This window comes from Nipponia nippon, unplaced genomic scaffold, assembly GCF_047370975.1.
Source record: "Nipponia nippon isolate SJK-2023a ecotype South Korea unplaced genomic scaffold, ASM4737097v1 scaffold_1, whole genome shotgun sequence".
Classification (NCBI taxonomy): Eukaryota; Metazoa; Chordata; class Aves; order Pelecaniformes; family Threskiornithidae; genus Nipponia; species Nipponia nippon.
In genome coordinates this window covers 101,821,860-101,849,838 of record NW_028262290.1, presented here as the reverse complement: position 1 = coordinate 101,849,838, position 27,979 = coordinate 101,821,860, and the positions used below count along the sequence as shown (strand labels likewise).

The following is a 27,979-nucleotide window of genomic DNA, read 5'->3' as shown; positions in this document are numbered from 1 at the left end:
TTCCTCCTCTAAGTGTTTTGTGTTGCTGCTGTATGTTGTCATGTAATACCTCAGATGAGTATCTCATCACAAATATGAAATGTTGGCAACATTTGTCAGTAGAATATGGAAGCTGCCCTCAAATGGGTCTTTTCAAACAAACTGAAAATGTATGAAATTTACAGATAAAATCATAACAGGGCCAGACCATTGATTAATGTAAATCTCCTTATAATTGCTGACATAAATGGGAAAGTGCTGATTTACATCAGCTGAGAATGCAGCTGGTGAAATTAAAAGAAAATAAAGGGTTTAGGGGGCTAGTGATGCTGGTCTCTTAATGTAAGCACAAACTTTCACTCAAGACCATGTCATTGTTAATATGTAACTCTGCAGTGCTACAGGGGTCAGGCTATTCCAGACAGTGAAACGCTATGGTACCTCCTACAAAGAAAATAGGAGCAGAACCAGGTATTCTTTAATTAAATCCTGGATCAGGTCTTCCGCTGGGGTGGTTTGGCATAACTCCATATACTTCAAAGGAAATAGACTGATTTACAGTGACTGAGCACTTGGTCTTTTATTAATGTATACTTCTGTATATTGAAATTGTACAGCTTGCTTTTCATAACCATAAATAGTTCAACATTGGTGAGACAGAAGTTGTTCTAAACTCTATGAAGTAGTAACTTGAAGACTGTGCCAAAAAGAATAAATTAACAGGAAAGTTAGGTTACTTAGAAGAATGGTGTATAGGGTGGTTTGTTTGTTTGTTTGTTTGTTTGTTTTCTCTCCTTTTTTTTTTTTTTAAATCACTGCAGTATAGATCTAGCCAAACTGTTTTTTAAGAGTGGCTTCAGAGCAGGCTAGGGTAGCTTGTGGTGAGTTTTTGCACTGCTGTACTTGGAGAGCTCGATATACTATGTTGTAGCCAGAACATACATTAGGCATCTGTAAGAGTTATCTCTTGTGCATTGTGGAATACTATATTATACTATATTGCATGTCTGCGTGCTTGCCAGATTCAGAATTAAAGGTGTTGTACACCAGTTATTTGCAGCACCCCTGTGCAGCCACTTTCCTCTGGTTTTTTTAAGTTTTCTTATAATTTATATACTTATTTTCTCCTTTCCTCTCTCTGATTTGCAGCATCAGTGTCCCTGTGTCCTGGATGAATATAAAGAGTTTATCTTTCTTTTGGCCCCTGAAGCAGATCAGATGTAAAACGTACAAGGAGACAAGGAGTCCTAAAGACGTTAGTTATCCCTCTCTTCCAGACAGACAGCGATAGCCTAAACATCTGCCTAAGAACATGTGGGACCCCAAGAAAAGATGCAGTATGCTTGCCCCCGCTGTTCATGTCGGGTATGGCAAAGGACTCCTCAGAGAGTTCTGTGCCACTGTGGTCCAGCATCTGCTTAATTTAGTCTGGGCTACTCTGTTCCAAGCTCCCAGAAACTGAGCTCTTGTCTATGCACTGTGCTAAATACTTGTGGGTGTTTTAATAGTGTCATAGTCATCTTAGTGTTTCCATGCACTGATTTTTGTGGTGTTACATTAGCAAATATAATATTGCACTAACATGTTCTTTTCACCTCTTAATATAGGAGGTACATTTGATTTAAACATGCTTAGCAAAACAACGCAAGATTGTATTTTGTTCTGGTTTAGGACATGTTTAGGTAGAAAAGACAAATATTAAGTCTCTGTCCAAACTGGTCCCATCTTACAGTCCCCTGCAGTTTACTTGTTTAAGAACAGGGCTGACATGTTAGGCCACTGAAGGCTGCCAGAAATATTAATGACGCTTTGAGAGAGTAACCCAAAAGACAGACTTGCAAGCTGATGCCACAGTATCTATTATTGGCAGAAATACAATCCCTCGAATAATAAATGAGCTCTTAACATCTGTCAGGTTGCTTGTTTTCTCAGGGGCCCAGTGACCGGGCTGCATGCAACAACATGAAGGCCTTCTGAGGAGCCTACATCAAAATTAATGGTTTAATCAGCTTGCAGGGACAACTAAATAATTGGGCACACCTGGGACTGTCCTAAAGGGCTCCTTTATGCTTAGCAAATGCTTTCTAACTAGTTTCAGTAAAGTGTGGATCATTGAAACCTGAGTGTTGCAGACTGGATCAGAGAACTTAGTTTGATGGACTGTTTGGCGTGTGTGAGAGCTTGAGCATAGGTATCGACAGCATAAGTGAGTATCAGGAATAGATAAGGAATCAACTTTTAGAAAAAGCTATAAAGGCTTTACTAGTTATATACTGAATACTTTATAGGGTTTAGCCTGGCAAACTAGCAGCTACACAGAAAGGTGTAAGGGCAGCCTAAGTCAAGTCATTCCCATTTTAGATGCAACCTATGTTTGGAGCCTAAATATTAGGACCTGATGCTATGCAAGGAAATCAGTATTGCCTCAGCATTCAGTAGCACACTCTTTAGAAAGTTACCCTTTTTTTTCTGTATTCTGAAGCTCTCTATTAGATTGCTTATTGGGCAAATAACCCTTAATGGCTGATAGCAGCAATAGAAATGTTTTCAGATGTTGCAGTTTAAAGTGTGTTTTCTTTTTCTTCCTAGAGACTCAGTAAATTTTCATCTCAAATTTAGGTGACATAAATGACAAGTTATGCTCTGAAAAATGTGCTTTAACTATTTTTGCAAGGATGGCTGAGCTCCTAAATTATTTGGCAACCTCCAAAAATTTGTCTCCCCTAATGAGCTGTATGATAACAACCTCTTACTCTCTTTCCAAGCCTGTAGTAGTAGGTGTGAATCTTCCACCTGCTGCAGAGCACACTGGAATTAATAGCAAGGCTGTGAATTGCAATTACCTTAGGCATTAAGGCATAGCTTATGTACAGTCTAGTATAAAATTTGTCATCGTATGAGGCCAAGGCAAATATGTATCTATGAAATAGATCTTAAGGAGTAAATACACTGCCTAGTAAATTGCTTGCGTAAAGGGAAGGTCCCCAGCCATTCCAGGAGCCTGTTTCCTAGCTTGGTCTGCAAGCACTGCTGGCACAATGCAACAGTAACATCTTTCTTGCTGTCTCTCTTGTAGAAGTCTCTGGCCAAAATATCCCTTTGCACTGAGCTTCAGGTCATCATGCTCCTACTGCTGCTGATTGATTGCTTCTGTTTAGTCTCTGTGCTACGCAAAGGCTAATTCTGCCTTCCTCCGTCCGTGCCCAGCGTAGGCTGTCACATCCTCTGAGTCTCTCAGAAAGCAGAAGATTGGGAGGGCTACACTGCTCACAACGGCCTTTGAGAAAGGCGAGAAGCTGAAGTGAGTTGAATTCAGACTAGATACGCTTCTTTTTTAGCAGACATTGAGAACAGGTATTGTTCAACAGATTTACCTGTTGCTGACTTTCACTTGAAGTGATTGTACATCAAGGAATGCCAGTTTTGCTTTTGTTTTGTTGGTTCCTTTTTCCCTAGGAGAGCTATTTTAGCTCCAGAATTTATGTCCTTGGTGCAGAATTTGCTGTGTGAGGTTCTTTAGGTTATGTGGGAAGTCAGATTTGATTATTTTAATAATAATTTTTAGCTAGTTTGAAATATCTAGTAGGATGGGTGCCTCTCCTGCTTTTTTCATTATATACAAGAGAAAGATCTGGAGAGCAGTCCTGTCAGTACTAAATGAATTTGTGTGAAAATCCATGCAAAGACTTAAAGCACTAGAGCCCAGACCATTTTCCATAAATTAAATGAGAAGTATTGGTTAAGTTAGCACAGAGTGTGATAAAGCTGCAACAGATCACGTCATGAGACTGCTTTACATAGTGACTGGAATATTGCCAGTTTAAATAAACTTTGTACGTTTATTTGAAAGCATATCTCTGTGCATGCTGACTATTTAATCCTTTAAGCTTTTATAGTGTTTTTCAGAAATGTAGGCAACTTGTTAATGCATATACTGTGACTTTTGAATGTTTGTTTGGGTTTTACATCTTATTTTGATTTGCTAATTATGGAAAATTAAAAAAAATCTTCCTAATGATTCTGGAGTTTGGTTTTATCTTTTTTTTTTTTTTTTTTTAATTTAAAAGTGTGTTTATAAATGCAATAGGGAATCTTAGCTAGGCAGTATTGCATAACTGTCTGTTCAGTATAATGGCATAAATGTTGAGCTGACTGACCTCCATGCAGTGTCTGTTCAAAAGAGTACAGGGAATAATGCTGGGAATTAAATAGCCCACATTTTATTCTGAGAGCTAAAAACCTGCAGTTCACCTCACTTCACAGAATCATAGAATCATTGCTCTAAAATGAGGATAGTATTCAGCAACCTTTATAAATCAGTAATGGATTTGAATGTAAAGACCTGTACAAGAGCAAAAGTACTTATTACATAATAGCAGAGAGACCTAGAGATAGCATTTATTGTTAAAGAGAGAAGATGGTTTAATTGCCTGGGCCATGGTTATGAGCAGTAAGGACTAAGAAAGCAAGAACAGCATTTGGGAGTGTTGCTTTGTGTCTCTAGGAATAACAGCTGAGAAGTCACCAAAGATGTCCATACAGTTCTGAACTCTCAGTGGAAACCATACGTTGTGCTATGCTGCACTGTGGTATACTATACTTTGGCATTGTTATTTAACATGTATGCGAACCTGCAGCAGTAATTATGTATGCTCTGTAGAACATGAAACTGGAATGGAATAAAATGCACGTTTTAAAAACAGGAACTTCTTTCTGCAGATACGCTGCCCCCCTTGCTGGTGGTGGTCAGGGCAAACTCTTTCCCAATGTGAAGACCGAGTAATTTCAAAGTCTTTTTGTCCTTGCAGGTCAAGCCGGTTACTCACAGTAGAATCACTGTGTCAGCACGGTTCCGAAAACCACTCCAGGAGCCCTACACTATTTTGTAAGCAGAATTTTCAATTAGTGAACTGTCATTTTGGGGGGCGTGGTATCTTAACTGCAGATGAGTTTTGTTTAAAATGCTCCTCCAAATTATTTTACTTTGCTTTATTTCAGCCTGATTGCTAACGGAGACCTTATTAGCCCTGTAGTGCGCCTCCTCATTCCCAGGAAAACCCTGAATCACTGGGATCATATTCTCGAAATGGTTACAGGAAAAGTTACTCTCAGAAGTGGAGCTGTTCACAGGTATTAGGAAGCTGAATATTTGCAAGATACATTTGATATGCATAGATATGTTTTTAAAACTCCATAGGTAGATATAATGGATAATTCCTGCTTCATGGGAAATTCCACTACAAGAAGATCAAAATACATCAAAAAGCCACAAAATGGAAATACGTTGACTCCAAGTAACCTTCAGGTTTCATTTCAGCTGCTACTTAAAAAAAGAAAAAACTCAGTTTGTTTCAACTGTTATTTCTTGATTAAAGATTTAGTGAGCAGGCATGTAATAATACAATAGTAATGCAATATATTTAGTATTAATAATTAAGTTACATGTCAGAATAAAATAAATGAGCACAGTAAAGTTGGTGAAAATGTTAGGAATGTGCAATAATAGATGCAGTCCGTGTTCCTTTTAATCATAGAATCATAGAATTGTTAAGGTTGGAAAAGACCCTTAAGATCATCAAGTCCAACCGTTAACCTAGCGCTGCCAAGTCCACCACTAAACCATGTCCCTAAGCACCATGTCTACCTGTCTTTTAAATACCTCCAGGGATGGAGACTCAACCACTTCCCTGGGCAGCCTGTTCCAATGCTTGACCACCCTCTCGGTGAAGAAGTTTTTCCTAATATCCAACCTAAACCTCCCCTGGCGCAGCTTGAGGCCGTTTCCTCTCATCCTGTCCCTTGTTACTAGGGAGAAGAGACTGACCCCCACCTTGCTACAACCTCCTTTCAGGTAGTTGTAGAGAGCAATAAGGTCTCCCCTCAACCTCTTCTTCTCTAGGCTAAACAACCACAGCTCCCTCAGCTGCTCCTTGTAAGACTTGTTCTCTAGACCCTTCACCAACTTCATTGCCCTTCCCTGGACACGCTCCAGCACCTCGATGTCCTTCTTGTAGTGAGGGGCCCAAATCTGAACACAGTACTCAAGGTGCGGCCTCACCAGTGCCAGGTACAGGGGCACTATCACCTCCCTGGTCCTGCTGGCCACACTATTTGTGATACAAGCCAGGATGCCATTGGCCCTCTTGGCCACCTGGGCACATCAGCCAGCTGTTGACCGACACCCCCACGTCCTTTTCCGCCAGACAGCTCTCCAGCCACTCCTCCCCAAACCTGTAGCATTGCATGGGGTTGTTGTGACCGAAGTGCAGAACACAGCACTTAGCCTTGTTGAATCTCATGCAGTTGGCCCCGGCCCATCGATCCAGCCTGTCCAGGTCCCTCTGTAGGGCCTTCCTGCCCTCCAGCAGATTGACACTTCCACCCAACTTGGTGTCATCTGCAAACTTACTGAGGGTGCACTCAATCCAGATCATCGATAAAGGTATTGAACAGGACTGGCCCCAACACTGACCCCTGGGGAACACCACTCGTGACTGGCCGCCAACTGGATTTGACTCCATTCACCACCACTCTCTGGGCTTGGCTGTCCAGCCAGTTTTTTACCCGGCGCAGAGTGCACTTATCCAAGCTGTGAGCAGCCAGCTTCTCCAGGAGAATGCTGTGGGAGGCTGTGTCAAAGGCCTTACTAAAGTCCAAGTACACAACACCCAGAACCTTCCCATCATCCACTAAGCGAGTCACCTTGTCATAGAAGGAGACCAGGTTAGTGAAGCAGGACCTCCCCCTTTCGTTAACCCATGCTGGCTGAGCCTGATCCCCCGGTTGTCCTGCACGTGCCGCGTAATGGCACTCAAGATGACCTGCTCCATGACCTTCCCCGGCACCGAGGTCAGGCTGACAGGCCTGTAGTTCCCTGGATCCTCCTTCCGTCCCTTCTTGTAGATGGGTGTCACATTTGCTAACTTCCAGTCATCTGGGACCTCCCTGGTTGACCAGGACTGCTGATAAATGATGGAGAGTTGGCTTGGCAAGCTCCTCCGCCAGCTCCCTCAGTATCCTCGGGTTTTAATAGTTCTTTAAATTCACTGGGGCAAACAATTTCAAGGAAAATATTATAGATTCTTTGGTTTTTGAAGACCTGTGCTATGACTAGGATGTGCTGAGCTAGCCAGCTCAGCCTCCTAATAAGAGCCAAGACCAAAGTTGTAGTTGAGGGTTTGCCAGTTCCAGTAGCTTGACTGGTCTGAGTTGTTGTGGTATCCCAGGAATAGGATGTGACCTCTTTGATAGGTAAGTTTCGGTCCCTTAAGGCTTTTACAATGTAAAATAAGCTCTCTAAAATAGGATTTGGTGGTTGTTGCAAGTTTTAGAGCAAAATGATTTATGCAGTTTCCATGAGAAACATTGCAGTGTAAGCAGCCTGCCAAGGTGTGTACTGGCAAATTACTGACATTCCAGTGTTACCCCATGCAGAGCACATTACAGAAATCTGTTCCTCAAATGGGAAAGGGCCTTTTGTAGAAAATCATTCTTCACAGCCTACGCAATGTTTGAGGCTAAGCTTGCAAAATCTTTATCAAATCGGTGAAGATAAAATAGTCTTTCAGTTCTTCTGATTGCCTTCCCAGAGCTGATCCAGATGATAAAAGATTAAGGTAATGCTATCTGTTGGCTATGAGCTCTCATCTAATTTTTCCTCTCAGCCTTGCGTTTTTTTGTTCCTGTTATCTGGCTGCTTAGCACTTTTACTTGCAGTAAAGTAAACCTACACACGTGTTAAAGCTTTCTGGGTCTGATTCTCAGCTAGTGTAAATTGGAAGAGAGCAAAGTAACAACTGTGTACAACATACCAATTCTTTCTGCTCTCAGGTTGTTTAGCAATCTAAAAACCTTTCACATTTTATTCTCATTACTTGGTGTCACTCCTTGGTGAAACTGAATGATGTACATGAAAGCATAAATCATTCTGTACATAGCTAGGACTGCTTTTGAGAAGCTCGCTTCAGTGCACAGTTTTAATCCTCTGAAAAATAAGATAATGTACATGACATTTTGAATTATTTAATGTTTTCCTTTTTCTGGTTTTCTATTAACCCAGTTTTCATTTTCTTTTCCTTAAAATGCTACAAATACGTATTAAATACGTTAGTAAAGTGATCGTTGTTCTTTAATAAGTTACATATTAATTGCTGGGGTTTACTGAAACTGTGTTAGCATTAGGGGAGGTTCTGAAAGACCACTGATGCTAAGAAGATATAATTTCTCATTAAAGAAGGATAAGTGGAATTACGAGAACCTGCATTATGTATACGGCAGTTTTTCTTTTCTATGTTATTAAAAGACATACAAAGCTGCCAAGTCTTACGCAGTTTCACATGTGACTTTAAAAAAAAAAAACAAAACTGTTGATCATCCCCATCAGAATAGGGATGTAAGAAAGAAATATGAGAGAGAAGACAATGAGAAAGTAGTTTTTCTGCTTGCCAGATTGTGCATGAGGATGGGGTAAAGCAACCTGATGGGCAGGTACCTGGTGCATGGGCAACTGGGAATTTGAAGAAATTGGTCCCGCAAGTTGTGTCTTTGCTGTCTCCCTTGTCAGCCTGTATGCTTGCTTTGTTTTGGCTGCCACTTTTTGGCTTGGCTTCAGGAGGGAAAATGGAAGTCCACTGACATCCCACAGGACAAGCCCTGGGTCATCCCCCAGTGACCAGAAGAAGTGACCACAAGGACATTTTTATTGCATAATACTAGCCAGAGAGAACCCAGCCGGTCTTTCTTTGAATGGTTGTGGCCAGGTGGGTGGGTAGAAGACTTCAGAAGTAAATGTCACAAAATCTGTGTGATGCTTTTTAAGTCAATAGTCATTTATTTGTTTGAAGTTCCATTTTTTTAAAATACATTTTTAATTTCACTTTCATCTTCAGTGACTGATTATGTTTGATTCAGTTATTATGGTTATTATTTTCAGGGTGAAAAATACAACTAGAGACTGCCAGATATTTGTCCATAACATTTTCAGTAGTGCTATTAAGCAAACAGCTTTTGAGAATTAAATATAATATTGAAACACAAGCGAAGTGAAAGATTGGGAACAAATCCCACAGTCATGTTTGTATGTATCCCTATATACCTACAGCACCATACAAATAGATAAAACAGTTCTTAAACTGTGGTACACTGGTTTGCTGTTTTTTCCCCTGAGTTCCCCAAAGCAAAATGTAATCTAGCAAAACACAGTGAGATTAATTCAGAAATAGGCTTCTTGCTGATTTTTAGATTGCTTGTTTTATTTTCATTGTTTGTGTGTAACTGATGTCGTCTGTGTGATAGTGAAACATAAATTGCCCTTTAAATTGCTGGCATGCCTGTGAAATGTTTCTGCTAAAAATTAAATATGAGTAGTACAAAGGAGTATAGCTCTTTGCAAGGAAGCAGCAATGTGATCAAGATTTTAAAAAGCTGCAGTTTCACCTTTGAGAATGTTCAGTCTTTGTGCTTAGAAAACCAAGGTAGAAGGCACCTAGAAAATCAAGGTACTTTCATGAGGGGAATATAAGAAGGACATGAACACACTGGAGGAAGTGCAACGAAGAGCCACGAAGATGAAGGGCTTGAAGATACCTGTCACGTGGGGAGGCCTGGGAGAGCTAGGACTCTGCAGCCTGGAGAAGAGAAGGCTCAGAGGGATGTTGTTAATGTGTATGAATACCTGGTGGGAAGGAGTGAAGAAGCTGGAGCCAGGCTTTTCTCAGTGGTGTCCAGTGACAGGACAAGAGGCAATGGGCACAAACTGAAATACAGGAAATTCCACTTGAACAGCAGAAAAACCTAACATTTTTACTGTAAGGATCATCAAACACTGGAACAGGTTGCTCAGAGAGGTTGTGGAGTCTCCATCCTTGCAGTTATCCAAAACACAGCTGGATACAGCCCCGAGCAACTTACTCTAGTTGCTCTTGCTCTGCACAGGGCAGTTGGACTCGGTGGTCTCCAAAGATCGTGTCCAACCTCAGCTATTCTGTGATTCCTGGTTCTATAAGCTGCATCTTTTTTTTTCTGTGTTTATTCAAGGTTGTGCCACCATGTGTATGAATTTAAGCAGCAGCTTTTTCTCTATTAAACTGAGAATTTTTGCACTTTATAAGTCAGGGGTGTTCTCAAGGAAGGCTCTTGATATTCTTCCTAAAAGTTTCATCGTATAGGTGTATATGTCATTTTATACCTCCTTGCATTGTGTTGAAATTTATGAATCACACACATAGTAGCTCCTGTAGAATGCTTCTAGAAAGGCAATTAAGTCGACATTCCTGCACTTAAGACTTAAATGCAAAACTGTTAATGTCAACTTTTTAATTAAATATAAATATTGTTGAGTTTTGGAATATGCTTCATAGGAAAGAGCTTATTTATTATTGAATATTTCCTCCTTCCTCGTTGTTTTGACCACCCTTAAATAAAATCATAAACTCAACGATTACTTCATTTACAATTACGCCCCCTCCCCCCCACCCCAGTCCCTAATGCATTTCTTCCTTCTCGGTAAAGTGTACAAACAGAAATTATTGTGGTAAAAATCTACCTGGTGTAATAGACATTAATTATTTGTATTGTAGGTGCCTAAGATGCACAGCTTCTTGTTAGAATGTATTATTGTATTTCCAGCCTTACCCCACCAGGTACAGCCATGTTCCAACCTTGTGATCTATACAATATAACAATAAAAGTGCAATATTGGTGCAACTTGGTCTGTGTTAGGTGGACAGGTCCTTGGTTTTCAGTCGTGGGGCCATGAATGCCCTGTTCTTCCCAGATCACTGCATAGTGCCCAGAGCACAGATGGGCAGTGGAACTTGGTATGAGAGGGGTCAGGAAGTCATGGAATAGATCCCTTCCAAGGTATAAGGGGAAAGCCGTTAAAGACCTTCTAAGTACAAAGCAATTTATTTCATTTTAGAAATTATGAGAATATTTAATCTGTCATAGGACTTCATACTTCATTAGTTTTATATAAACTGTTATTTAGGTCATTATTTTGCTCTTTCTTTCCTTGTCTTCTGTTTGTTATGCAGCGACTGATCATTATATGATATCCACTGTACTTTATTGGGTTTCGTATCTGCAAATTCAACATGATTTAGTGAGTTTAGATTAATGTAGCTTTCAATGCTCTTAGTACACCTAACGGAATGATAAGGTTTATAATATTAAGCATTTTCATATTTTTCAGACTTTACACTTTAGATGGAAAACTTGTTCAGAATGGGTCAGACTTGGAGAACGGGCAAATTTATGTTGCAGTGGGTAGAGAAAAGTTTAAGAAGTTGCCGTATGGTGACCTGCTGTTTAGCAAATCTACAATAAGAAGGCCACAGGGGTAAGTTCTATAGGCGTGAGATATACTTCTCACGTGCTTCTGTGTGTCAATTTGTTTACAAAGTACCACCAGTAAAGCATCAAATCATCATTCGAAGAACAAGGGATGGATAGATGTGTTCGTATGGATGCAAAACTTTATTGACAACTTCTGAGAAAGTTGAGATAACAAAAAAAAAAGAGAAAATGGAAATTCAGAAGACTATTTCACCTCATAAACATGCCATTGATCATATATCACAAAATTAGTGTCGGAGAAAGGATTATTTTTTTACTTGGCTTATTTTTTTTTTTTTCTGGGATATAAATGTGTACAGCTGAATGAGATTAGGTGCAGCTACACCAATCTAGATCTACTACTGCTTCATAATGTTTTGTGGAATATATACTCCCTTAAGAATGCTTTATGTTTGGATCTATTTTTTGTAGGCTAGAATTATCACATAATAGAGTCCTAAACCTGGTCTCTGTAAGGAGAAACTTGGGCTTTTAATGTCTTTGGAAAACATAAAAATTGGGGGCCATTTCATTGAAATAAATGGAAAGAAATGGAAATTTGTCCCACAAATTGGTGTAATTTAGAGAATTTTTCCCATATTCTGCATATAAACTGGAGTGTAATGTAGACAATGTGAATAATTTGAAAGTATTTTGGGAAACAGCATTTGTAACTAAGGAATTTAAGGACAGTGAAAAGCTATGTGGATCAACTGATGTAAACAGAATTTTATTAAAATGCTGGAACTTTTCATTATAATAGTTGTAAGGATCTTTCACATAGTAATTCACTGAATACTACTCTGCAAATTTTCCATATATAAAATATGCATTGTGGGGAAATGTAATGTATTTGAATAAGTTAATGATTATGCATTTAAATATAGCCTAGTGAACAGAAATGAGTGATTCTTAGTAAAATGTGCAATGAATAAAACAATTAACTGTGTTGCCATAGCCAACTTAGTGTTATCTGACTTGGTTATAGATGCATAGCGTGTATGATAGTGACAGTGTACACAATTCTAAGATATGGTTTATTTCTGCAGTTCCAAAACCTCTGTGCTACCTCCGATTGTGGGATCTCGAAAGTCTAAAGGCAGTGTAAGTATTAAGTGCTCTAATAAAGTTTGTTTCTAATTTCGCTTAATTCCAGCAGATGGAAAGTCCCTGTCCTTTGGGTTTTAATTAAATCTGAAGAGAAAAAATCCACAGCCACCTGGTGGTATGCTTATTAAAGCTTGATGAATCCGTAGCTATTTGCAGTGTCAATTAGACAAAAGAAATCTGAGAAAATATTATTGCAATAATGGCTGCTTTATTTTTTATAAAATCTTCCATAGCAAAGATCAACTGCTGCCTTGAGGTCTTTCCCATAAACCTTGTCAGCGATCTTTCTTTATTTGTTAAATTATTTATTCAAATTATACACCTAAAGGAAAAACACAGGACCTTTTACAAAACGTCTTGCAGAAAATGCCGACTCTGAATAAGGCCCTAAACCAGTTTCCTTCTGATGTGTTTTGCCCTAGCTAACCATTAAGTACAGAGCTTGAGCCTTCCCTGCTTTATATCCTGTATAGCTGTTTATATGTGTACAAAATGAGTCCACTGTGGATTTAAAACAGTGCCAAATCAGAATATAAGTATCTGTTTGCACCGATTCTTTACAAGTGCAATTTACAGTACAAGTACAAGACAGCGGAGAGTCAGACTCACAGTCTGTCATTATAATTGTGGTAGTTGATCATGTCCATTCACTGTTTACAAAATGAAAAAGCCTGGAGCCACTAAACAAAATAAGCAATAAAATACACAAGTCTCTGTTCCATTCTGTTGAAATTCAGTACAAGATAAAATCTCAGTAAAGAACATTATTTCAAGTGGTGTTTGTTTTTAAAATGTGAGCTTTGCAATTCTAGCATTTGTAAATATAACTCATTGGCAGTTTTAAATTCTTGCCTCTTCTACTATTACTTAACAGCCTATACAGAAAATTATTTGATATTCACTTTTATTCCATTGGGATTGTAGCACACACTGATAACAAGTATCAAAACTTAAAGAGGCAGCAATATGTACTCCTGCTCTTAAATACCTAATGCAACACTTGAACCAGTATAAATCATGTAATTGTTTGCTTCCATTTGATATCTACACTTTTTCACTATTACTGCTTGGGAGTAACAGTCTCCAGTTTGAATTAGAAGAGGCTGAAATATTGACGTGCCCTCATTTGTCTCTGTAGAGAAAGGATAAGTGGTAGATTTGATGGTATTGGTAGATAAAAGGTAGATTAGATGGTAAAAACGAGATGGTATTTAAGTAAGATATTTTAAACAGAACTGATTTCTACTGATTATGTGCAAACGAGAAGAATCACATAAAAATATAATAATATATGCAGGATTTTTTAAAGAGATGCAGGATTTTGTTCAGGACTTATTTTTCTGAAAGATTTTAATTTTATATAGTATTACCTTTTAGCTTCAGCAGTGAGGTGAAAAGAATTGACCATGACCATTGCAGAATGGAAGTCCTTTCCAGTGGGCAAGTTCTAAAATGGGATGAATTGTTCATGCAGCTACACCAAGTGAAACAATGAAGTAAAATGTATTTGTCTTCCGTGATTTAACTAAGTCTGTGATAAGGTGAACAGTTCCAGATACTGATAAGGTTTTCTGCCCTATCTGCTTGAGTATTTTTTTGTTATATGGAGTGTTTTGATAGAACTGGATTAGGAAGAAACTACACATACTGTTAGACTGGCAAAAGTAGGAGGCTGACAGCCTCTAATGAGAGGCAACAGTGAGGGTGTTTAGTTGGTAAAGTCTTTACACAGCCTAGAATGATATAAAAAGCACCCTAAAGGGCTGGTATGTACAGTTCAGGTTTTTATGATGTTGATTGTGAACAGATTTAGACTGAAGAAAAATGTGTATAAATAATAAACTCTCTGGCTAGTACACCCAGGGTCATACATACGTCAAAGCTGTAAAAATAAGGAGTAGGTTTCTGGTCCCATTTCTAGATACGCCACAGAGCAAGCAGAGGAGCTGGCTGATGTCCTTGGAGGTGATTCGGAGGTGATTCAGAGGTGATGTGCTGGCAGACCACTTTCTTAGTCTCCACTTGGCAATCAGTGTTACTGCCACACGAAGACTGTCATCCTCTCCTAGCTGCTTTTGACACTTAAATTAATGCCCATGTCTCATTTACACAGGCAATGAATTATTCACAAGTTATGTTACTTCTTGTGACTTTCCACACATGTGCATAGATGAGATATAGCAGTATATCATATGCATGCATGTATAGATTCACCTAGCTATTCTTTTCATCAAACGAGGCACTATTTCGTTATAATAAAGGTGTTATTTTCCCATGGGAGTTGTTGAGGAGCATTTAATCAGTTGGATCATATAGGAAGTTGATGAGATAGTTACAGTTTGGCTTAAACTTTTGCTTAACTGTGCTGATTGTAAATTAATATGCTTCTTTAACACCTGATGCTAATCCTTAGTATTAAAAGGTTGAAATAATATTGAAATGAAAAAAACAAACTTTTTCATTTTCATCAGTGATAATTATGTACACTTCTTTTCAGGGAAATGATCGGCAATCTAAATCTACTGTTGGATCCAGTGACCCGGGAGAAAACAGTTCCTCACCTCAGCCTCCCAAAGGAAAGGACAAAAAAAGCCAGAATCCAGAGGATTCTGTGTCCAGACGACACTTTTCTAACAACTCTACAAAAGTAAAACAGACAGTAGGAGTAACAGCTTCCACAGGAGTCTTTCAAGATAATGGTCAGTACTGAGATAAACACTATCGTAGCATAGAGGCTTTTGATCTTCACTTAAAACAGTGAAACAGTGGCATAATATGTTTGTATAGCTCTTGAATTGTCCGTTTACTCTGGCTAACTGAAATTACAAAAGTTCTTTCTGCTTCGGAAATGTACCTATGCATAACTGCTACATTCCTGGCTTCATTTACATACCACAGGAGACTGTATAAGATATTTAGTATACTTTGTAAGTTAAACTAATATGGTCCTATCTTTATGCTTTTGATAAAAGCATAATGGAAAACATATTTTGACCATTTTCCCACTGTTCTGCCCTGCAAAAAAGTGAAGAAAAGGAGCTGGTCTGCTCAAAGGACATCTCGCTCTCCCTGAGGATCCCTGATTAGCTGCCTGGTTCTGTATAACAAAATGACTAGACCCTAGGGGAATAACACAAACACAAGCTCCAGTTAGCCGATAGCTGCTGAGGCTAATCATAGAGCAGAGCTGCTGGAGGCACTTTCAGAATTTCTCCCCCACTGTGCTGTGGCAGCAATTTAGAAATTTAGTCATAAACATCCTCTTTGAGAAACTGCTTTTCTTGTCTTATGGTGTGATATTCCCCCTCCCTCCCATTTTTTAATGGCTGGAAGACTGTCTCCTCACTACAGATATTGCTGACGTGCTGGGATGGCTGTTTTCCTCATTAGTAATAGTTCCAAAAGTCATTATTACAGGCCAATTAATATCTGTCAGGAGAAATAAATTATACTTTTCATACCATTTGACATTTCTTCTCACTGCTCACTTAAAGTTAATAATTAAGTGTGCAATAACAAATCATGGTCTAAAACTTCAGTATATGTCATCCAACAGCACAGTTTTGTACCTCTGTTTGTCTAGAATCATGAGTTCTAAGTTTACTTTGAATCAGGTGCAGATTTGTAAATTTGAGTTTTAAAAGACCAACGAAATACAATCTTGTGTAATATAATTGTCTTTTCAAGAGTAAGCTTGTTGAACTTCAAGTTTATTTGAGTCTTAATTCAAATACCATTCTATCCTTTTGCTGGTAAGTGGACATAGTTTTAGCCAACTCTTTTTCAGTCAAGTTTTTTTTCTTACTGTAGAGCGACAATTATATTATAATGAAAGTGACTGGAAACATTTGTCCTTTGTAACTCATGAAAGGACTGAATATATTCTCCTTGAAATCATCACGGCATATCCCCACTTTTTACAGATTGAGTGGTGCATGCTAAAAACATACAAGGGAGAGACTACCAAAGCTGACCTCTCAGAGAGGGCGTTTTACATTTAGGCAGTTGTCTACCCTGGATACCTTCAATCGCTGACATGTTTCCTTTTTTTTTTTTTTTTTTTTGAAACAGATGCATTGACTTCTGTTGGGAAATGCTGGCATAGAATTCTTTATACAGAGCTCAAAATCCCCATGTTCTGATCTAGTCTCCTGTTCAGAGTACTGAATTGCTCTGAACCTCTATTATGACTGGACAGCTGTCAGTCAGACCTCTTACGTTAAGAAGAGCCAAGCCACATAGCGTTTTCTGATAGGTATAGTGCCATTGTGGTGATTTTCTATATGCTATTTTTTCTGGCCTGAGGATTTCTGTAAGTAAAGTTCTACAGATGTGTTGTGGAACAAATGGACCCCTCTTGTCAGGGTGAGAGAAATTTGTTCTTTGCCTTTGTCGGCCTTCCATTAGGTTATCAGAGGTTTCTGATTGCTTTCTTTCATTTCCCGGTGGAGGGAAGAGCAGCAATAGTTTCTCTGTCCTTTCAGCAGACAGTGACTAAGAGACAAATCTTACTTTGGCAGATAGCAGACAAATATAGGGAGATACTTACCTCTCCATATTTAGTGCTGCTGCTGCTCCACCTGCTGACAGAAATGGCTGGAAGTCCATGAAGTTTATTGAAGTGACTGGCAGCTTCTCACTTCAGCTTTTCTGTGCTTTGTGAGTCTTGTGTAACTAGGAGAAGCTATTCAAGGCAGCCAGTTCTCTGGTTTGAGCTAAAGTGTGTGTTGGGAGAAGCTCTCTGTTCTTTCTGTGCTCCTCTATTTGTCCTCCGTGTATGAAGCTGTGCTGGCAGAAGTGGGAACGGGCAGTTTGATGTGTGTGCTGTTCTGCAACTCTAGATAGACCTAGCTGGTCATGCAGGCAGTTGCTGAGGGAGATGAAGTCTTTCAGTTGAATTCAGACAACAGTAGGGGATGAGGAATCCAGAGCCACATAATGGATTTCTGTTGGGGTGCAATCCCTGCTCTCAGTGGGTCTCTGTTGATGAGGAGATGTATACTAAGCCAGTGAGTACTGTTTTCTTTTGCCAAGCACAAAAAGCAAACCATCTCATGCTTCTGTAAGTCTTTAGGCCAACCACAGTGACAACTGCAGAGTTGTGATCATCTACAGACTTATCTTTCCCCAGTTAAATTCCCCAATGTTTGTTCAGCCAGATCAAGTGGAAAGTATTCCAGGAAGCAGTTGCCTTAGGATTGTCATCACAAGGCTACTATGCAAAGTGATTTTCAGCCTTGCTTGTATTCTAACAAGAGCTGCATCCTTGTTATTACATTATTCTAGTTCTGCTTAAATGTATTTCTTTGCCACATGATTCAAACTAGATTTAATGATGTTGTATTTATTTATTTATTTTCTCCTTCCCTTTCTGGTTCCATTTTTCTTTCCGGTATTTTGCAGTAAGTATGACAAAATTTTTTCTGTTACCAAGAGCAAAAGTAGGGTGTCCCATTTCCTGCATTTGCTTTACAAGTCCTCAATAATATTAGCTATATTCACCATTTCATGTGAGAAACCATGTGCAGTTATTCTGAGTCTGTTAGCTCGTAGTGGAACACTTTTTTTGATATGGCATTTTTTTAAGTAAAAGTGGTTTATCGTTGCATGGAAAATATATGAAGGGTGCACGGAGCACTGGAGAGAGATCCCACTTTTCCCTTTTCTTTCCCTTTAGTCATTTTGGTTGAAAATTTGCAATTTTTTGCAATTTGAGGTTTTTTTGTTTGTTTTGGATTTTTTTCCCCTCTCCAGAAGAGATACAACTGTGCTTGCTGCAATAGTTTTTGTCATAGTAGCCATCTGAACCACACTCTGAAATAAGTGTGTCTCCTCATAACAGAGGGTAATTCAACCTCTGTGCCCAGTTTATTTTCTGAATTGTCTGAGGTCTACAGACTGGTAGAGGTACCCAACATTTTGACAAGAGCTGATGCTGTTGACAAAACATCTGAGGTTTCTTTTGACCCGCTGAGGCAAGTGGCGTGTGTCACCATTTAAAGAGAAACAGAAATGTCCTTAAAGAGAAACAGAAATGTCCTGGAAGTGGATGGCGTTTGAGGTGCAGTGTTGGAGAGGAGGCCAAGCCAGGACTAAGGAAGAGTGCTAATAGCTGCTGCTGCTTCTACTGCAGGAAGCAGGCAAGGCATTCATATCAAGTGATACATTTTTTTTCAAAATCACCCTGTAAACCCAGCCAAATTGAAGACACTACACTGAGTACAGTTTCTCTTTGTTTTGTTCTGAAGCATGGTGAACTGGGTAACTTACCCATATAGTGGCAAAATCTAAAAATTCACAATGTTCAATCCAGTGATAACTGTATACGAGAACTTTTTAATGTGCTATTGTTGTGAATGTGGCACAAAAATATAGGAAACTGTATCATACTGAAATAATTCACATGCCAGAAAAAAATTAATGTATTTAATCCTTAACATTAAGCGCTAAAACACACCTATAAGATTTTTAGTGGTACCTAACACTACTCAATTACTTTGAAATTGAGTGCTTCAATGTACTTAGTATACACTTTTCCCGAGGATGCAATAATGCGTTTCAGAGAGATAGGAAATGTCTAGATTTATAGCTACAATTGTTTAAATTTACCCTTATCTTTGAGAATCTCTGGAGACAGCATTTCTTTTCTAATTTTTTTTTTTAATTATTAGTGTGATGGTAGCTTTACGGCTGGAACTATTCTTGAGCAATGTACTCATAGTAGGTTGTGTGTTACTCAGATAATAACTTTTCTAGATTTTCTGCAGGCAGACAGATTTTTTTTTTCTATTTAATCCTAGGAATGTAAGAGGAGTTAACACACCATGCCATGTTTGGTAACTGAAATCTATCACTCTATGTTCCTTTTCATTGTTCTTTCCCATGTAAATGAACAGCAGGCTTCTCTCTGGAGAGTCAAAAGCACTAGGAAATAAACATCTCCATGTGGGATGTGGAGGATTCTTAAATTGCTCTTGCACTTTTTTGCCCGTATTTGTCTGCCTGTGAGAGACTGTGGCACTTACAGGCAAAATTTGGGGAGAGAAGACAACTGTTGAAAAATCAGAGCAAAGGTCTTTTCATTCAGGTCTGACCCTTTGTGGGAGCTCCACTGTAGTCAGAACATACATAGCTTGTAGTGAAGTAGTTCAAAGAAAATATACTATACTGACTTCAAAGGGTCATCTTCTACACAGTTGTTGTGTCCCGAGTGTTTTTTGTGGTCACGCCTCAAGACGGAGTGACCTGAAGCACAGGCCAGGCAGGCTGTAGGAGCTGTGAGCTGTTAGTGTGGAGTCCTGCAGCTTCAGTGTCCTCCTGCCCAGCCAACCCTCTGTGTCAAAGACGGCCCTTGACAGAAACCCAGTTGGATCATAAAAGTATAGGGTTGCAGGGGTCAGCATTACACCATATTTCTGTCCTTTATCAGTTAAAGGACTGAACTATTGTGTGATTTGTGATGATGTTAAACTTGCTGCCAAAGGCATATTATTTTGTGACTTGATAGCCTGTTTTGCTATCAAGTTTGTTTCTTTATTTCTCATCAACTGAATATATTTCACCTGCGGGACTGTCTATTGAGTTAAATATAGCACAGGAGCTTGATTAAGTATTTTCACCAAATTACCTATCTGCAGGTGGGAAGCGGAAGTTCTTAGCTGGTTGATGTACATTTTAGAACAGAGGTAGGCAGCGGAGCAGTCCCCTTGAAAAGCTTTCCCTAGGGAGCCTCATCAGTCAAATCAGCTTTAACAAGCCCACTGACTACAACTCTGTTAGTGGGGGATCTGAGAAACAACTAGATGCGTTGAAGTAAGCAAAGCCTGAGACATTCTGCCCTCGTCAGCATTGGCATTGTTTTTATGGCGCATCATAGGAGAGTCATCTGGCTCAGTTTTGACCTGTGCAGTTTCTCTACCAGAAAAAAAGCTCACAGCAGGGAAGTTGCACTACCACGTTTCCTTGCTAACCAAAGAAACAAATCAGTTTGCCTCTTTCAAACAGACCAGGTTGTGTCTGGCTTCTCTGCTTGCTTCTTTTGACACACTAAGGTGACCTTTAGCATATCAATGAAGCAGGAAAGAAAGAAATGTTAGAAATATGCAAACATTGAAAATATTTTCATACCCAGATGACCTAACCTCTCTCTGTCCTACAGTTTGTTGTTCATGGCTCAGTAGGCTGCTTGGATTTAACCTGCCTGCCCATCTCTTGTTCCCATGGAGTACACCTGAATGAACTTACCTCCTTGAAATAAGAACGGGAAGTGTGAGGACCATAATTTGCCGTGTTCTCTGGAAAACGTGTTCTGGTACATCATCTGAGGCACCAGATTCACCAGGTGGCCCATTTGGTGCTATTTCCAAGTTTCTGTATGTCAAGCAACAGTGTTGTCATTGTTCTTGTCTAAGTGTTCCCAAACATACCTGCTACTGAAGTTGGATTTCAGCCCATTGTTATAAACTTCATTTCTGCTTTTTGCAGAAATCAGTATCCTGAGTGGATGGGTCTTCAGGCAAATCTGTAAGCTAAGCCCGCTTCTTGTACCTATGTCCTGCAGCGGTCATGGTCCTGCTGCAGGAAAAGGTTTCTCACCCAAGCCAAGCTGTCTTTGACAACCTTTGTTCTGATTAACCCCGTGGAGAGCTCCTAGTAGAGAAGGTGATCTGCAGGAGAAGTTCCCAACTCCATTTCTACTTGTCTTTTTTTATCCCTATGGGACATCTTACAGGGAGTCACTGCTGTCTGCTATGCTTTCCACACTGTTGAGGTGGTGCATCAGGGAGAGGGTTACTTCTTGCTGATGACTGAACCAGTCAACCTTCAGCAGCTTTATAGTTTATACTGTTGGGTGCTGTGACACTTTCATACCTGTGTCATTGCCAGTTGCTCATCTGTGAAACTGAAGCTGTCAATAGTGTATGTGTACATTTTTTCTGTCTTTTTTCAAAGAAAATTCATAGTGAATAAACTTTTTTGGACCCTTTCACATTCCCTTGTTATTGTAGGTTTCATTAAGACTGAGGGGGGAAATAGGTAGAGAGCATCTAACTTCTTTCCTAAGGAAATAAACCCATTTCTGAGGAAATAATTATTTTTTTCTCAGGGCTAGAATTGTTTGAATGCATCAATATGGCAAAGATAAATAATAATAAAGTGCTGAATAAAAGGGTGCTCAGTGGGGTTGCAAGATTTGCTGCTGAAGAATTCATTGTATATTCATAGTTTCTAAAAAAGTCGAAGTTTCTATGCAGAAAGCTAAGAAACCATCTAGATGATGCGATATCGAGTTAATGTTGGTAAAGCAAAAACAATGCAGAATGATAGGTAAATGGTGAACTGAAATACTTTACAGGGTGCTACTTTAGTGATAAAGGTTTAGAAAAACACTGATGAAGCCATTTTTGTGAAAATCTCTTCTGACACTACAGCAGAGGTCATTTGAAGGTCAGTAAGACGTGGTATGTAGAGATAAAGAATAGTGAATATCATCTGGTATATAAAATCAATGGTTTGAACTCATCTCTGATTCTTTGAAATCGCATCTCAGAAAGAGGCATTGTAGAGTTAGGAAAACCTCATGGAAAGAAAAAAAATGTTTAGGGATCTGAAAAAATACACATGAAACAAAAGAACCTGGGATTCTTTATTACATCAAAAAGGAAGTCTTTTTATTTAAAAAGACTATGTTGAATAATACCCAGTATTATGATAGATTTTCCTAACAAACTGGAGATCTGATGTAAATATTGACATATCAAGTTCTGAACCAGTTGCTAATTAGAAGGACTATTTCAAATCAAAGCATAGATTAGCCATCGTCTGGCTACTGCTTGGTTTTTCTTTTCTTTTCATTCTTTTCCTTTTTTTTTTTTTTAATTTTATCCCCCCCCTGCCCCCCCAGGCATCCCATGCTGGCATTGTCAGAGGTAGGGTACTTGCGTGGAGGAACCACAGATCTGATCCGGTACAACAGTTTCCGTTTCTTTTAAATAGTCATCAGTGGAGGCTTAAAACTGGCTAGAAACACATAGTGGTTAGAGCATTCATTTTTATTTTTGCACGAACAGTGTGACAGTTTGCACATGGCACAAATGGGAATGAATTGTCTTTTCTTCCTTTCTCCTCCATCTTTCTAGCTCTCTGAAATGAGGCTTTTAGTGTCTACCATATAATAACTTTGTTTCCATATGAACGTGGTGGTAGTCTGGTTTCCCACAGAAAGATTTTCTTAATGCTTTTTCACATCTCTGATGTTGTTTTATCCCTATAGTAGCTGGTAAGTGTTCTTATGAAGGGTAAAATCATAGGAAATTAATTTAAGGAATACTGGCAATAAATTAGAACGACTGACATTAAGTGTACCATGCATTTAGTAATGAAGAATACTCATAAATCAATAGGTTTTTCAAGGCAGAGTAGAGATGTAAAGTAGAAAATACTCTTTTTTTCTTACCCTCTTGATTTGTTTCCGGTCAATTATTTAAATAGTGCTAGTCTTTATAATTTTAGCTGCCAGAGTCTAAATATGCTGCTGTCTGAATATATTGATGAATATAAGTTTTATAAATTTTGGTTCATCTGGGCACAAATGGGAATATATTTATTTATATCATAAGACACATAGCCCTCTAAATTTCCAAATAAGTTGAGCCAATTTCTTCTGCAAGTGTACCTAAAGAGGCGGATGATACTGTGATGTCTGTTCTTCTGTTTGTTTCACTTTATTTGGCTTGTGTTTTGAATTAATCCCTGAGTCCCACAGCATGTCTTTCTTCTGTTAATTCACGGCTCAGATAAAGGTTTCGTAACCATCGTCAGGTCTGAATTTTGAGATCTCAGTGGAGAAGGGTGCTCCATATGAATGGTTCTTGCAAGAAGAGGTGTGTGTTTATACATTCTTTTTTACCAAGTTGCGCCAACATGCATGCTTAACCTTTTTAAGCATACAGTCTAGGTTTTATTTCTTTTACTGAGACTCTGGTACCTGCTTGCTTAAAAGTAAAAGAGTGTGTTCATGAAGAGGCCCAATCTGTCAGACACATACTCACTTAACTGTGTGTTTGTTAGACTCACACATGTGCTTAAATCTAAGCATGGACATGTGAATTTGGAAGCTCAAGGCTTTACACATATTTACTCTTTGAAGAAAGAGCTATTATCCTAAACCTAAAATATATAAATCACCACACAGATCATTGGGAAAACATAGGATTTTGTTCAGTGCTATTATTTAATATTTAACAGCCATTTTCACAAACATGGTGTTCTCAGTATCATCATTAAACAATGTGGATAAAACAATTCATATTTCGTATGACACAATTTATAGTCTCTGTTGCAGGAAGCTAAAAGCTAATGATAAAACCTCAAAGAAGTATATAATTCTTAACTGTATGAATTACTAGTGGCTGATACATCTTTCACAGAGACATTTTCTGGACCAAAAAAATTATTCAACATATATGTGATCATATGAGTGAATGTGCATTACTGTATTAAGTGAAAGAATGTATTAATGTCTGTGATATTGATAAAACAGATTTTAAAAATAATATATAAGCCAAGACTTATAAAAGCCTCTGATATCTACAGTGGTCGAGTGTAAACATGTGCCCGTTGCACCTTTGTGTTTTATCCTCTTCTTCATTTACCAAGTAACAACGTTGTTAAGGATGCTTCTGTCCATCATAAACTGCAGAGTTTAAAATATAAAATGTGCACACAGCTCAGATGAAACAGCCGTGGAAGTATCTGAATATCCTGTCCTTCTGATAAGGTGGTGTGAGTGTTCCATTAGTTCAGTAGGAGGCTTATTGCATTTATTTTTTTCTTTTGATGGAAATATTTTTAAAAGACTTATGGTTAAAACACTGGCATTTAAATAGTTCCTAGCTAACATCTGAAGACTCTCAAGCTGAATCAGACTTAATGGAGAGGATTGGATTAGTCCAGAGCCAGGATCCTGCTTTTTGTGGAAAGAGGAAAAACATACAGCGTGTGTTAGTACTTAGCAGTACTTGTAGCATACTTCTATAATTAAAGTGAGGAATGCAGCCAAGCTAGTATAGATCAATTTACTCCTTAATGCAACCATCGGTATTTTCTGAGTGCAGCAAAATTGTCAGGTGACCCCAAGTTTGTGACAGATGCATTTCATACCTGCAGTTTTCTCCTGTTCCTGATACTGTTATGGAAGAAGGCTTTATGTGTCTGTAAAACTTTGTTTCTGTTTGTTTTAATTCCTCCTGTGGCACCCACAATAGCTGTGGCGAGCTTATCCTAACAACTCTTTACTGCTTATCAGTCTGGCCTCCCTGCACACTCTCCACCTCCTCTTCCCCTCCCATCTCTCCCCACCTTTGACTGTTCTTCCCTCTGCTCTTTACACTACTTTCTTTTCCAGTTATTCTCTGATGCTTTTCCTTGGGTCTCCGTGGCACGTCATTCATTTTACCTGACTTCATCGGTTTTCTTTCCATGTCATTTGTTGGTCTTTCTTCAAGTACTCCTTTCTGTCTGGCACTGATTCACCAGGACCTGGAGGTCTGGGTTCAACCCCTATTTCTGTCTTAGCCTTCCTGTTCAACTTTGGGCAATTGCTTGGACACATTCTGCAGCCAGCGACGCACCTACATGGAGAGAAATGTGTGTAACAGGAGGCAGTTCGGTCCTCCTTAGCTGTTCCCACCACCTCTCTGAAGCTTCCTCCGTGTGGCTGATGGGTGTGTCAGAGAGCAGCTGTGGAAATGCTCGGTTTGCCAAGGCTCTTGTGGAGTGGCTGCGTAGGGTCAGAGGTGGTGAATGGGAAGACAAAAGCTCTCCTAGTTTCCCTCTCCACCTGGTTATCACAAGCCTTTTCCTTTAATCAGCTTGGGAGCTGAGAGGACATGCCATTCTCATTTGACTATATTTCTATTCCTTTTGTACTCAGCCGTGTGTAGCTTTGCAACAGGTGGTGACACATGCTGTGGTTTTGAAGAGTAAACTTATCAAGAGGCTGCATCGGCTGTATAACAGGCATCTCTATGAAGTAACTTGATAGCTTGAAAAGTTTTCTTTAGACTTTATTCAAGTCATAATTCATAGCTTTGTAACTTTCTTTTGGAGTGATTTATAGCTCCAAGTCATTATGTGAGTGTGAAATATAACTTTTTTCTGACTAATACAAAGTTATTCTTTTGAATGTATCCATTAAATGTATTTCCTGATGCTCTTTAAAAAGTTCTTGTGTGTACTTCTGGTGGTTGATTTATGGCCTATGACTTTTTAACGAAAAAGTATTTTTCTGTGCAATTGCAGTGTACTTTGTATTAAAATAATGGAAGTGTGACGAGAACTCAATGGAGCAAACAATATTGGGTTTTTGCATTTTTAGTATTCATTACAAGTTAATGTGAATGCTGGGCTACAACTGTGGAACAAGAATCTTTAATTCAGTTAAAAGAAAAGAAAATCAACAGGGAAACGCTGGATAAATTTTGTTTAAAAACTAAAGAACTGTTGCTTAATTTTACCAAAAAAGCTTTGTTGAAGTTAGTGTTTAAAATACTAAGCCTCTGGGTTTCAGAGCACAAATAAGTGACCACAGCTTACACTGGCACTCCGACATGCTGTGTGCATATTTGTACTTATCCTGTGCTTATATGCTTTATTTACATGCATGCTGAGGACCCATCGTGCTCCCCTTTGGGTGTGAAAGGAGTTTATACTGTTGGGACGGTATGTTAGGATCCAGAGGGCAGATTAAGGGTACGTGCCCTTTTCTAAGGGTACTGCTTTTCTTCACCTGTTGTTTTCAGTCCTACTTCATATATCGAAGACCCGCGTTAACATCCATTCCAACCTGAAAGGACAGAATATAGGCTGTTGCTCTGTGTATTAGTGCAAGCTCTTCCTCTTCTCCTAATGTGTATGCTTTTAGTGCTCTGAAATGTCTCCCTGTCAATATGATCTTTCCCTCACGCTGTCCTGGTTTGTCACCTTGTCTCTGGGTGAGATGGACTCCTGCAGCAGTTGTGTGACTAGTGGGACTGAAATGGATGATAAAAGGGCTTTAAAAGCTGGCAATGGGGGTGCTTTATTCTATATTAAGGCCCTTCTGTTACACCTGGAGGTGACTGTACGAGATGCAGCTTCCCTCTTTGGCAGGCAACTAGTACCATACAGTCGATTAGCTGTAGTATTTCAGCTAGATTCGGTTAGTGGAAAAGGAGTATTGCAGCTTTCTTCCCAGTTTGCTTGTGCCTTTTGAAGACTGCTTCAAACATATGTTTGAGGAACAGAAATTGAGAAGGAAGTGTGCAAGTGGTGCTTTTTTCTCTTCCAACATTTGCCCACGAATGCCAAGCTATAAGCTCTGCCCTTGCCAGGGTGAAGAGCAAAAGTAGGAGCAGGCATGAGCACACCAGACTTCTCAGCACATCTGTTGTCCGTCTGCATTACTGGCTGTTAGCCAAAGCGCTGCTCGGGCTAATAGCATTCAAACTCTGCATAGGAAGAACTAAAAGAGGATTATTTGCAAAGACTCCAGCTGTAGTGTACTTGGCCTCACCTCTGCCTTGCCCATTCAGAAAGCATAACCAGAAGTTCAGAAAAGGCTGTTTATTTGGAGAGGCTGTTTGTTTCAATGTTTCCCCATGGCAACAAGAAAGAAGCAGTAAGTCCTAAAGGTTTCTTGACCATGGTACACTTTCAGAATCCAGCTGGTCCTGGAAACTTGTTCAGGACAAGATGCATCTTGCCTACCTCCCACTGTATAAGGGTTAGAGGATTAATTCAAGCTGGGCTTCTAGACTTCTAGGCTCCAGCTGTCAAGTGTGTCTGGAGATGCCCATTCTCTCAGTTGACAGTGAAATTGGAAATCTAGCTTAGACCAGATGCTGAAGTATTGGATGTATCATGTATGTAATTCCTGCCTTGAATTATGACATTTTCAGTTTCATTTTAGAGTGAGGAGTCTTATTCTGAAATAGAGATGGATTTTTGATGGAGAGCTAGAAGCCAACTCCAGGAACACGGTGATAACGATTGTGTCCAAGTACTGTTTTGATCAGTATAGCTCCACTGTCTACTCTGAAGGCTCATTGCAGTTCCTCAGTTGGCTTTGCAGGTTTATTAGGTTTATTAAAAAAAAGTTCCTTCAAATTCAAAGGCTTTGGATTGGGTAAGGGAAGCACTTAACACCATCTTACAATTTTTATTTTATTTTTTCCTCATGGACAGTGAAAAAGACTCTTGGCATTTTAGTTGGCTGCATTTGACTGTCACTGATGTGGGATTGATTCATTTTAATCTGAAAACAATAAACTGCACAGTGAGTTTACATATGCACATTTTGGAGTGTACTGAAATAGATAAAAAGAAAATATTCATAGTAGAAAATGTGTCCCATATTCTTTGCTGTCCTCATCACTGCCAATTTAGCAGTTATGTGGAGTCTTCTCTCTTTTGAGTGCCAGACTGAAAGTGATTGTTTCCTGGGACTCAACATCTGAAGAATTACGCTCATAGCATATTTAAAGCTTAACCTAATCTTCCAACAGAGTTTAGTTGG

At 39.1% G+C, this 27,979-nt stretch overlaps 1 protein-coding gene across 3 annotated transcripts in view; it reads left to right on the top strand.

The window, feature by feature from the left end:
* DCDC2 (doublecortin domain containing 2) overlaps positions 1-27,979 on the top strand; it is a 72,433-nt gene that overhangs the window by 18,663 nt on the left and 25,791 nt on the right. For all 3 annotated transcript variants that reach the window (XM_009475397.2, XM_087764896.1, XM_087764887.1), the window contains exons 3-7: positions 4,788-4,864; positions 4,978-5,109; positions 11,171-11,317; positions 12,363-12,417; positions 14,921-15,122. In XM_009475397.2, coding sequence (XP_009473672.2) covers positions 4,788-4,864; positions 4,978-5,109; positions 11,171-11,317; positions 12,363-12,417; positions 14,921-15,122 — 613 coding nt within the window. The remainder of the gene's footprint in view (positions 1-4,787; positions 4,865-4,977; positions 5,110-11,170; positions 11,318-12,362; positions 12,418-14,920; positions 15,123-27,979) is intronic.